This window comes from Spea bombifrons, chromosome 1 (assembly GCF_027358695.1).
Source record: "Spea bombifrons isolate aSpeBom1 chromosome 1, aSpeBom1.2.pri, whole genome shotgun sequence".
Classification (NCBI taxonomy): Eukaryota; Metazoa; Chordata; class Amphibia; order Anura; family Pelobatidae; genus Spea; species Spea bombifrons.
Genome location: NC_071087.1, coordinates 154,834,447 through 154,847,051, shown reverse-complemented (window position 1 = coordinate 154,847,051; position 12,605 = coordinate 154,834,447). Strand labels below are relative to the sequence as shown.

General features: G+C 42.0%; 1 protein-coding gene across 2 annotated transcripts; it reads left to right on the top strand.

Moving 5' to 3' along the window:
* Positions 1–4,726: 4,726 nt before the first annotated feature.
* On the top strand, positions 4,727–11,817 carry SUB1 (SUB1 regulator of transcription). 2 transcript variants are annotated; one of them, XM_053448152.1, is made up of 5 exons: positions 4,727–4,891; positions 8,511–8,583; positions 9,434–9,562; positions 10,036–10,144; positions 11,518–11,817. In XM_053448152.1, the coding sequence occupies exons 2-5, from the start codon at positions 8,512–8,514 to the stop codon at positions 11,595–11,597; spliced, it is 390 nt and encodes a 129-aa protein (XP_053304127.1). In that variant the 5' UTR covers positions 4,727–4,891; position 8,511; the 3' UTR covers positions 11,598–11,817. The 2 variants fall into 2 exon arrangements, with proteins under 2 accessions (XP_053304127.1, XP_053304125.1); XM_053448150.1 differs by lacking the exon at positions 4,727–4,891 and adding an exon at positions 6,436–6,853.
* The last annotated feature ends 788 nt before the right edge of the window (positions 11,818–12,605 follow it).

Sequence of the window (12,605 nt, the reverse complement as noted above, 5' to 3'; positions counted from 1 at the left end):
CTTTAAGGCCAGCTGTCAGGTGCATGCAAGCTGCCGGCAGAAAGTATGGGGTACTGTTTACCAGCGTCCCACTGGGATCCCGTAACTTTCTAAAAGAGAACCCTGAGACTCTTGAAATATTTACCCTTTAATAGCCCATCAGGAACATTCTATGTAATGAATGTCTTTCCGCTCCATGAGAGCAATTGTGCAGCGTTAATCCCTGCAATTGCTGCAATGAAGGGGTTAACGGTGGCATCTTTAGCTCCCACAGGAACTTGTGAAGACCTATCAATGCTGTGCACAAATTAGTCAGAAACATAATTTTTACTTTTATTACCCGATTATTGATGTCACTAATTATTGATCTGATTATTTTTAATTTAAATAGTTATTTGATTTTCAACAATCAAGCTAATAAATTGCTATGCGATTACTGAATAATGACTCTGTCACTGGTCATTGATCGGTTTCACCTTATCTGATCATCCCTATCACTAACACAATACAGTAACTTTAACCTTAGCCCCGTACCTAACCACATCTAACCCTGCCACTATCCATTAACAGTACCCCAGTACTATCCCCTTAACTGCTAGATTTAATCACTGAGACACAAAATAAAGAAAAGTCCCCAAACCCATTGAAGGAACTTTGGCAAAAACCATGAAATGTGCCCAAGAAAAAAAAGTTAGGACTCACATGCGTAGCATTTATTCTGATATGTGCAAAAATGTGAGGAAGAAAAAAAGTATCAATTATGCTGTGTTCCGTTACATTCATGTTTATGACATTTCACATAGAACTAGGGTGTCTTTGAAATCCTCAAGTGATGTGCTTTCAGGGGAATATATAGTTTATGGGGCTTATTTTGTTTAGTTGCATTTTACTCCAAAAGCATGAGGTGCGTCAAGGTGAAACCACTTTGATGATTTGGGGTCTCTTGTGACTGCGTAACGCTGACATACCACAGATATGTGGTATACCCCCCACCTCATGGCATGTTTAGTAAATCAGTTGAGAATTTCTGAAGATTTTAAGCGCTAAGGTTTCTGGTTAGAAGAGGTTGTTTGGAGGAAACTGAATTAGTAAGAGGCAAGGTGAGAGAGCAACTAGGAAGTTGTGATCAAAGAGGGGGGAAGGGGGTTATAGAAGTTAGTAAGTAAGCACATGCTAGAAAAAAATAAGGCCCAGAGTGTGACCATCTTAGTGAATAGGGTTAGTATGCTGTGTGAGATAAAAAGAGGAGGTAATGGAAAGGATTTTTGAAGCCATAGGACTCAAAGGTGCGTCTACTGGGATGTTGAAGTCTCCCAAGGATGACGGGGGGGGGCAGAGCAGAAGAAGTGGGGAACCCACGAGGATAGTTGATCAACAAAAATATTAGCAATAAGGGGTCAAATAGCTGGATAGCATAAACCCTTCATTGGTTGATGCCAGAGAAGGCCCCTACCGGGGACCAATAGAATCTCTCGTATGGACCTTTAACTTCTGGAGCCTTCCCAGGCAAAGTTTACGTCTGGAGTTAAAGGTCTGTATCTGCGAGTCTATTGGTCCCGGCAGGGGCCTCCTCTGGTATCAACCAATAAAGACCAACGGCCCTTCATTGGTTGATGCCAGAGGAGGCCCCTGCCGACGACCAACAGAGTCGCTCGTACAGACCTTTATCTCCCAGAGCCGGGAGACCAATGGTCTCCCCATGCCAAATTTCGGCGTCAGGAGTTAAAGGTCCGTACGAGCGACTCTATTGGTCACCGGCACTGAGTTTCTCTGGCATCAATTAAAGAAGGGCAGCTCTAGAGAGAGCCTAAATTTATTCACGAAGGGAAGATTTGCCAGGAGAATTGGATGTTTCTCCAACAAGTAGGGCTGAGCTGGCCCTGTATTATGCATAAGTCAATGGGTGGGGAGACATCAACGAAATGTATCTGATTTAATTATATTTTTTATAGGACCAGCCAAGATTTGTCTTAGTGGACATTTACTTTGGTTGTACCTTCACAATGCATAGTGAGCTTAAGAAGTTAAAAACATAACTCTCTTTATTCACTAAAGGGAAACTCAACTTTCCCTTTGGTGAATAAACCGCAGTGGTGTATTTACTTTGGGAGATGCCTGACCCCCATAATTACCAGTCCAACAAGCAATCTTAAAGTATGAAAAAGAGATTTAGAATTAAATGACAACAAAAAACTAATCCGACGTTATTTGAGCCAGCGCTTCCTAATGTATATCTAGCTAATGTAGGTCATTGCCTTCAGGCTGATGTCGGCACACAAAGTTCCAATGCCGTATAATGCAATATTCAAAAACATTACTAAAAAAACACTGGAAATTAGGTTAATACAGAAAAGGTTATACAGGTTTGGGACAGTATTGAATCTTCTCGGGAATGAACATCCAGCCAAAATATCATATATAACAAAATAATCCAAGACATAATAAAGGTCTCTAAAACAACATCCAGGGATCTGCAGGCCTCTCTAGCCTCAGATCAGGCCAGCGTTTGCCATCAAAAAAAAAAAAAACACTAAGCAAACATGAGGTTTACGGCAAAGTAGCGAGATGGAAGCTGCTGATAGAGTTTGCTAAAAAGAGCCTGGATGCTCCTCAAGAATTCTGAAACAATATTCGGACAAAATAATCAAAATTAGTTTTTTTTGGGTGACACGGGTCCTTCTATAGCAGACGAAAAAGCAAATACTGTATGCCGCAATAAGAATTTTACCTGCATGTTGGTGATAGCGTCATATGGGATGCTTTACTACATCAGGACCGAGATAATTTGCCGCCTCAAGGTACCATGAATTATGTTCGTATTAAATAATTCTACAGATTATACTCAATTGGGGTTTGCAGCAAAGCAATCATTTAAGCAAGCACTTCTACATGAGAATTGCTGAAAAACAAGAAAATTAAGGTTTCGGAAAAAGCCTAGTCAAAGGCTATAAATTAATTACATAAGTATCAAAACGATGTGCCGTTTCTTCAATCTGATTATAGGCTTTGGTTGACAATCTAAGAAGCCATATTGAAATAGAAAAGCTAATAAGATTAAAATGTAATTCAGGACATATTTAATTAATCCTATGTGGCGGGAAGCCAGAAATATGCCCACATAAACAAATTAATCATGAATGGGCTATATAGTATCACAAAGTATCCCTGTATAAGCGAGAAATAACCATTTCATTCCAAACGACTTTGTAATAATATATACCGTATATAAATATATATACAATATATATATAATCTGTACGGTGGTATCATGATCGAAGAAGAGAGAGAGAGAAGGGGTCATCCAAGTCACAAAGCAAAGAAAAACAGACACATATTATAAATTAAAAAATATATATTTTATTATTTTTTCCATTTTTATTAGATAACTGATCTGATCAGTCAGTGATCAATATGAGTGGACTAAATACATCACTTACAAGTGGTTTTATACCAGTTACAGTTTTTGTTATTTTACAATGTTTTATTTTTAACAGATATTTTTTATCTGATCAATAAATAATAACTCATTAAGGCACTGAACAATGATCGGCCTCACCTGGTGGGTGCACATTATACACAAATACTTATTTTTCGTACAAAATAAATAAATGGCATCTTATATTTTATGGTATCTCTCTATCTTTTCCCTGCTGGCCCGGACATGCAGAATTCAGAATAATGGGTTACAAACCACAGGTTTACAACCTGTAATCCAGCATGAACCCAGTGCGTAGAGATCTGTATATACAAAGACACGGATCTTCCTGCTCCTGTAGTAGGCACACGCTGGAGTGATGTTGCTGGGGGCCCAACTTAATGGGCTGGTGGTGAGGAGATCTCCTTTCTAACCAACTCATTTGCACTGCAGAGATCTGTACTTTAGACGGCACAAACTTCCATCATGCAGGTCTGGACTGGTCATCTGGCACGTTGGGAAAACGCCCGGTGTGCTGGTGGCCGATACGGTCCTATACTTACAGATAAAGGTTGGGACATGCAGAGTGTGACTGCGTAACGTGTGGCTGCACGTAAACAGCCGGGAGCTGTACTTTCATAATTTGGCAACTACAGGCTTTAAAGTGCCACGGCCGCTTATTCATCCCCAGCTCAAACTTGCCATGGTTTTCCCCATGATGAAGAGCGTCGTGATACATGATGTTCACCAGAACACATATAAGTATCACATATTGCTGAGCACGACACGCGGCAGTTAACTATGCAATTGGTTAGATGAGATTATACATTGTGTGCTGCAGGGGGAAGCACTTGTTAAAATTATACGTGTCCGTGAAAACATGGCCTATGTGGTCACCCTATTGAGATATGACATCATAGATGTCCTAATGGTAAGGCCTAGGGCAGCGCCCCTAATACATGCAACATTGGGCTGTACAGCCACCTGTGATGTCATGCGCGATGCTAATGAGTGTATTGCGTACAACGAATGGGAGCGTTTCAAACCACCTTGGACAACGCGTTCTGGTTCTGAATTACATACACTGCAATCAAACCCCACTGAAACTAAATATAGGGGTTCTATACTTCCAGATTTAGCTGACAAAGGCTACGGTATCTGCCAATAAAGAATAGGACAGAGCCTTATGAAGTCTGACGTACTACTACTAGTGCTTAAGATCAGATTCAGCCCGCTCTTTGCACGTCAGGCTACAGCAAGCTTCTAAATGCCAAATCTGATTGGCGGCATGGAATCCCCCGGGTTTCCTCTTGCCAATCACAAGATGGCGCCACACATCTTCGGCCTATTCGCGTTCTAGATCGTACGCGACGCCGCTTTGTTTCATCTGTCATTGCGTCTTAACTTAACTCGCCCCCTTTGTATCCTGCGTGCTGTGCTGACGTCAGTTCCTGTCGGAAAGCATCCTTACATTCGGACGCGGTTTTAAGTTGACAGGTGTGTAGCGCTCGCTGCTCCTTGGTGGTTTTTGTTTGATGTTGTGTCTGGAAGATGGGGGTGGCGGCTGAAATGTTAGCCCGGGCATTCTGTAGAGACGTCTGTCGGTGGAAAAGATACACGGAGGGGGGGGAAAAAAAGTTCCCCGGACAGCTGGTTCTTTGTCTCATAAAAGGAGGCGGGAATAGTGGTCCCTCTTGTTACCGCCATGCGGTCCGTTGCTGGCAGTGAATGAGTTAATCCCGCTCCATGCGCGTGGAAACCGAGTGGCGGCGCGAGACAATGAGACGACGAGTCTATTGGTCCCGTGTCGTTCTCGTGCCGATGCTCGCGCTCCTACCTGGGATGGGATTAACCCTTCATCTGCCAGCGCAACAGAGAATAGCGGGAACACACTGCAGCGAAATATATAACCTTAAAGGAAAAAAAAAAACACCTCACTATAGCTTCAAAGGATATCCTGCTGCGCTGTGGGAATGGGGAGGATGCCATATTGGGATACCGTTAGCATAATAAAATGGCGCTTGGATAACAAAGGAGGCTCGGGGGGAGGAATCCGCGCAGTTAGGGCATTCAAATGGGGTGTTGTGATGGTTACCCGTGTATGTTGATGCTGTTACACACAGCCACTCACAGCAGACTGCAGACCCATGCCATAAGAAATCCTGGGGCCCAGAACAAACCTAAAGGCAGGGCCCCTCTGCCCCATTCCACCCCATGCTGCTCTTATTGCCCTGCCTAATGCTTGCAATAGGGCCACTGGGCCCCAAGGTTCCTAAAGCATCACATGAGCCATAAAAGAGGGCCTGTGACAGACTAGAGAGGTCAGACCTCCCTCCTGCTTACCTGGGCCAGATACGTGGCTACTGGATTCATGGCGGCCTCTGGTCCCGCTATAAACTGAGTTTAGTTTCGTTTCTGCTCTTAAGAAAAATGTGTGAACCTTCATTACATTAAAAGTAAGGTTTGCCCATATTGTGTTTTGTATCAAAAGGTCAGATGGGTTTATTTACGTGCTGGAGCTCACCTCCTCCTGCGCGTCTCCTTAAGCGCCTTGGCTGGTCTCAGACAATATGGCAGCCGTCCATGTCCATATTGTGCTGTCTGGCCCTTCGCTGCTGAGTTAATGCTTTTAAAATAAATCATCATTGCGTTACGTTTATTGAACATTAGAGAAACTCCAGGGCATGGTGTTTTATTTAAACGTGTATCTCTAAGCAATTTCAGTTAAGTCTGTCGCTGACATTCTATTTGGATTGTGCAAAGCAACACCACCAAACAGTACCGTTTTAGGCAGGCGTGGAAAAAGTGCTGTAAGGTACAAATATTCATATTTTTATAATTCAACAAATTGTGAAGCAAGGGTGGCCAACCTTCGCCTTCAAAACAGCATTAATTCTTCAGTGTAGACTTGAGCAAAGTCAGGGGTTTTGTAGGCATCTAGTTAGGTGTATGATTAAACAATTGTACCACACAGGTGCTAATGATCATCAATTTAATGTGTAGGTTGAAACCCAATCATAAACAGAAACAGCTGTGTAGAAGGAATAAAACTGGGTGAGGAAAAGCCAAACTCACTCACAAGGTGAGGTTGCTGAAGCCATACGCCATGCCAAGACTGAGCACAGCAACACGACTCAAGGTAGTTATACTGCATAAGCAAGGTCTCTCCCAGGCAGAGGTTTCCAGGCAGACAGGGGTCTCCAGATGTGCTGTCCAAGCCCTCTTGAAGAAGCACAAAGAAACGGGCGATGTTGAGGACCGTGGACGCAGCGGTCGGCCAAGGAAACTTAGTGCAGCAGATGAAAGACACATCATGCTTACTTCCCTTTGCAATTGGAAACTGTCCAGCAGTGCCATCAGCTCAGCGTTGGCAGAAAACAGTGGGACCCTGGTGCACCCATCTACTGTCCGGAGAAGTCTGGTCAGAAGTGTTCTTCATGGAAGACTTGCGGCCGAAAAGTATGTAACTCCCATGGTGCTCTGCTCTTGCTGCATCAGAAAGGTTTTTTTATTTGTATAGTAGCTGGGAGGACACATGATGTTCAGCCCCATATGGTAATTACATATCTCCGATCGGAAGACACACCGAGTGGGACACGCATTTCGCACCTGGTGCCTATTTATGAGCTTATGCACACGCGTTTGGTGTGAAATGCGTTAAATGTCTGACTCTCTCGTTATGCGTGTAAAATAGACTTTTATTACGGTTTTTATTTGATAGGAGATATGTAACTACCATAGTGGATCAAAATAAGCTGTCGTTTCTTCCAAGGGTTTTAAAGCGCAGCATGGTGTTAAGAATTATGTTGAATATGCATTGGTGGTTGACGTTATAGTTTGCATGAGCATAACCATTGGGAGTTACTCACTAAGAGGGTTGTGTTTCAGCTCCTTGACTTCACCATACGTTACAAAGGTCCAAACCTAGAGAGCTTCTCCTGCAGGAAGCGGTAACATTGAATTATGCATTATACAGGGCCAGGAGACATGCTTTACGCTGGAGACGTGTGCCGTTGTTGGCCCTTCGTGATGTATAGTGATGTGGGAGCTAACCACAACTACTCCTTTAGTGAATCAAGTAAACTTGTGCATTCAAACCTCCGAAAATGAGGCAAGCCCCCCACAAAGCGAAAACAAAGCAAAAAGCTTAGAATTTTTGTTTGAATTTCGCAGGCTTATTCTCCAACGCTCTCGTTCTTATTTACTCTCTCTCACACACTCTGACTGTCTCCCTACCTTCTCCTCTGACCACTTCTGTGTCTCACAGCTCCGTTTATTCTCTAGCATCTTTTTTTTTTTCTTCTCGCTTCTGCCTCCTTTTTTCCTCTGCATCAGCAGAGACGTGACATCTCTGTGACCTTCTGATAACATCCTCTCCCACCCCCGATGTGAGGATCGTGGTGGAGAGGTTGCCCATAAGCTCCACTTTGCCCAAAGATAACCTCCCCTGAACCTCCACAAAAATGGTCGAGCTTCTGGTGACCTCCTCTCCCCCAATTGGAGCGTGTCACAGGAAGCGCAGGCATTTTTGCGGAAGTTCACCGGACGGTCCTGTCCGCAGTGATGCGGGCGAAGAAGGAAGAGAGAAGAACAAGAAGATGAAGCGGATCTGTGAGACACGGAAGCAGTCGACAGAGAGTGTGAGGAGACATTCAGTTAGTGTGGGTGAGAGTCAATATAGGCTTTGAGCAACAAATTTTTGTTTAAGATTTTAAAAAGTCCCCCGATTTTCATCCGTAACCTATTTGCAGGAAACAGACTTGTTGTTGGTGTTCCAGTGTTTGCCTTAGATTTTTTTCATGTTTATGTTCATACAGAATTTATTTTAAACCTCCTAATCTTTGTTTTTTCTTATTTTAACATTTTAAGTTAAAGGCAGTGCTTACTCTTCTGAGCTTTTCCCTCCTGGTTTATGCCGGGTGTTTGTAAACGTCCGTTCTGGTTACAGCGAATCACAGTCCACGAGCCGGTCTCCAAATTTTGATTTGTAGGGATTTTAAATTTTTACTGATTTTGAAATTGCTGAAAGCAATATTTTTTAATGCCTTAATTAGGAATTTACTTTAACGTTATGCATAAATTAACCAAAGTTTGTGTTTTTCCCCCCTCTGTTTAGCATGCCAAAAACAAAGGAACTTGTTTCGTCCAGCTCATCTGGCAGTGACTCAGATAGCGAGGTTGACCAAAAGGTGAGCTTTAGTTGTAGCTTGGGTGCCAGGGTCAGGGCAAGTTTATCTGACATTGGCTGACTTCTCTTTCAAAGGGAGCATTTTCCTGCCACAGATCTGCAGTGGCAAAAATAATCTGCCTATGATGAGGGAGATCTAGAGGGATAAATTGCCTGTATATTAAGCTCCCGATCGATTGAATAAGTACAGGGTGTTTTTTCTTCACTGCATGCGGCCACCTTCTGGATCGGTTATCCTTTGTTACTGTTTATTTTCTAAAATTCGTTACATTTTTGGTAGCAAATTCCTTTTGGTGCCTTTTGCGTGCCTGCAATAAGGGTGAATAGCAAAGAAAGCTCTGCTTATGTGTAAGATTAAAAAGAAGTGTTTTGAGACGGCAGGCTGTGTTTTCTGATCTCGCAGTGCAGCGAACCAGCGGGAGGACTGTGCTGATAATGTGAAGCTTTCTTCCTACTGCAGAGTGTTGGGGATAAAATGTAACCTGACGCTCAATGTACTTTCTGCAAGTGATCTTAGTGTAGTTTAATAATTTGGTATATTTAAGTTTATGTGGCTCCTTGATAATTAGTCATACATATTTTGCATATTAAACAGCAACCTTGTTTTATGGTCTGCCTGCTTGTTTCATTGTCTATTTTTCTTATTGCACGTTAGTGGTAATATATATACAATAGCATACTGTTAGGAAAACAGTATAGACAGCCATACCTTGGCATAAGCGTACCTAAGTAGGACAGAATACTTAATCCCAGGTATAAGCCCATGACGTGAGTTCTTCATTGGCTCTGGGTCTGTTTCAGATATAGAAGGTATTTATTTTTCTTAAATGTTGTTCATTTTTGTTTTTCAGCCTAAAAGAAAAAGCCAACCCCCTCCAGAGAAAGAAAAACCTGCAAAGAAACAAAAAACAGGTGAAAGTTCTAAAGGCGCCGCATCCTCCAAACAAAGCGGCGGCAACAAAGATGATAACATGTTCCAGGTAATGCTGAACTCCTGCAGTTTCACTGGGATTTATCTAAATGTTTTCTAGTTATTGGAGTTGGAAGCAAATCAGTATGCTGGGGTTATAATGGCAAAAGTCACTTTTTTGTAAAAGTGAAACATTTATATTATGCTAACCACAATTCAGAGTGGAAGGGCTAAAACTCACTTTTTGTTGTAGCAAAATAAGGTGGTGATAATATTCCACTATAAATATTCTGTTAATATACTGTATTAGAATGCTTATATGTATAGTAAATGATTTAGGCTCTAGTCACTGGATATTCAATGGGCTCTGCAACGCTCACAAATCAAACTAACGGTACAGGAGGCTACTGCCTTTTCTCTGTTTCGTGTGTATTAAATAATACCAGAGTTGGATACCTTTGTGTGTCCCTAACAGTCTTCCCTCCACTCTCTAAAAATATCAGTATATAAAGTTTGTTTTTTTTCTTTTTTTCTTATGATCAGATTGGAAAAATGAGGTATGTCAATGTTCGAGACTTTAAAGGGAAGGTCCTAATTGACATCAGAGAATACTGGATGACTCCAGAAGGAGATATGAAGCCAGGAAAGAAAGGTAATTATATTCAATACATTACATTTAACAGCAGATTCCGTAGGGTTTTTACACTAAGGGGCAATGAAAATATTTGACAATAATGGCTGTACTGAGGATGTATATTATATTCTACTCAGTTAAGTGAAAGTCTGATTTATGAGTTCAGTGACCTTCCAGCTCTTAACTTTCCCCAATAGAAGAAATTATCTAAATAAAACAAAAGTAAAGACCTTAAAGTGCCACAAGTCTGGCTCTATTTGGTGGTGTTGGTTGTATTGTTTCTGATTACTGTTGTAGTTGAAGGATTAGAGTGTTTTTCTACATTGGTATAAGTCTTCACATATAGGTTTCCGGTTTAAAATGATATCCTCTCTAGGACAGGTGAACAGGTCTGCAGGGATTAGAACAGTACGTAGTTAATGGATCCTTCCTATTGGTTGGTGTTAAATAAGGATTACTAAGAGTTTTATGATCGTAGCGTTTGCAGCAGGTTCTGCCTTTGGAGCTTTATTATATTCCTTTCTCGGAGACTGGTCAATTTAACAAAACTGGGTTAAGGACTCGGGACTGAATTTGTGCACGCACTCTCTCATATGCCCGCGCGCACGCACTCTCTCATATGCCCGCGCGCACGCACTCTCTCATATGCCCGCGCGCACGCACTCTCTCATATGCCCGCGCGCACGCACTCTCTCATATGCCCGCGCGCACGCACTCTCTCATATGCCCGCGCGCACGCACTCTCTCATATGCCCGCACGCACTCTCTCATATGCCCGCACGCACTCTCTCATATGCCCGCGCGCACGCACTCTCTCATATGCCCGCGCGCACGCACTCTCTCATATGCCCGCGCGCACGCACTCTCTCATATGCCCGCGCGCACGCACTCTCTCATATGCCCGCGCGCACGCACTCTCTCATATGCCCGCGCGCACGCACTCTCTCATATGCCCGCGCGCACGCACTCTCTCATATGCCCGCGCGCACACCAACAGACACGCACACCATTAATAAAAATAGAAGTGACACCTTGGAGGATCCAATTCTGTCTCTGGAAATAAAACTTGTGCACCATTCATCTACTGTAAAGGTGATTGATTTCAAATGAATATTACTATTCCATATTGCGAAAATGTATTTTGTATTGTAATTTATTAGTTTTGGTAAAAAATAAAGAAGTCTTGAATCCCTGTACTATGAAGCTTTTCTGGAGTTTATTTTTCTCTAGTTATTCAAGTAAACACATTGCAGCCTTGTTTTTAATATTGTCACAGTACATATTTTATATACTTTTTGTATAACTTGAGCTGTTGCGGGCAACACTTTATTTTGCCCCTATTTTGAAATTATAAATCCTAAAGTTTAAACAGGAACTTTTGTGTATTTTAGGTATTTCTTTAAATCCTGAACAGTGGAACCAGCTGAAGGAGCAGATGTCTGATATCGATGATGCAATAAGAAGACTGTAAAAGACCCTTAATTGCAGTGAAACCTCAAGCTGTAGTTTTAAGCACTCTTTTTACGTTTTGCAATCGTTTTCTACTCCCCCCCTCATTTTACCAACTATTGTACGTTTTGGTTAGCAGAACAATTTGACACATGAATCATTTATGTGCATTTCAGTGTACACTGGTTTAATTGAAATCTTGTCATTAAACTTATTTTTTTTTCCGAAAACACAGTAATAAATTTGTCCCGGTTAATGCAAAGATGGGTTACAATTTAAAGCCGCTGAATGTTGCCGATTATCCGGTAGTTTTGCTTTGTCTATTCGTTTTGGAAATAACTACACGTAATGTGACAAAAATGTGGTTGACGCTATGGATAGTGGTTCCAATAAGGGATACAGAACTGTAATGACTTAGATATCTTTATAAAGAAAATCTGTTTTGCAGCATCTGTCACTTCAATATAACCTGCAGTGTGTATTTATAATAAGCAGCCTTTAACTCCTTCCTGGACTGATCATACATTGGGGAACAGTATTTATAGTGCTTGAATAATACTAAAACACCCTCTTGTTTAATTGGGCTGCCATTGTCTTGGGTACTAGACTGGATGTTGGGTAGTAGTTTTAACCTTAAAGTCTCCTCCAAATTTGTATTTTATTTTATTAATGCCTTTAGCGCTTGTACGTTGGAGCATGCATTGTTTAGTTATTAGTGTTAAAATTAGATGTCTTATTCTTTTCCTGGATGCCTCTACTGAAACCTGGGAGAATAGGCACTTAAACGTCTTGCGCGTTTTTAGTAGCACTCCCAGAAATGCAGCAGCCAATCACATGCGTGGTAGCAAAACGTCGGTGTTCAGGTTGCATGCATATGATTGGCTGCTGCCACTCCCGTTGATGTCAGTGGGAGTTGTTTTTCCAGCATGTGTAAGAGGCATACCGCGGTATGCTCATTGCTCTTGGTACAGGCAGCTCAGGAGTTAAATGGAACAGAACTCCAATAACTAAAGAATGCCTGTAATCTCAA

What these genes read in the sequence shown, in the direction of transcription:
- SUB1 (XM_053448150.1), top strand. Translation starts at nt 6,501, where the DNA reads ATGCCAAGACTGAGCACAGCAACACGACTCAAGGTAGTTATACTGCAT. An exon ending in AAGATGATAACATGTTCCAG is followed by an intron (nt 9,563 to 10,035) that starts GTAATGCTGAAC and finishes TCTTATGATCAG; the next exon opens with ATTGGAAAAATGAGGTATGT. An exon ending in TATGAAGCCAGGAAAGAAAG is followed by an intron (nt 10,145 to 11,517) that starts GTAATTATATTC and finishes TGTGTATTTTAG; the next exon opens with GTATTTCTTTAAATCCTGAA.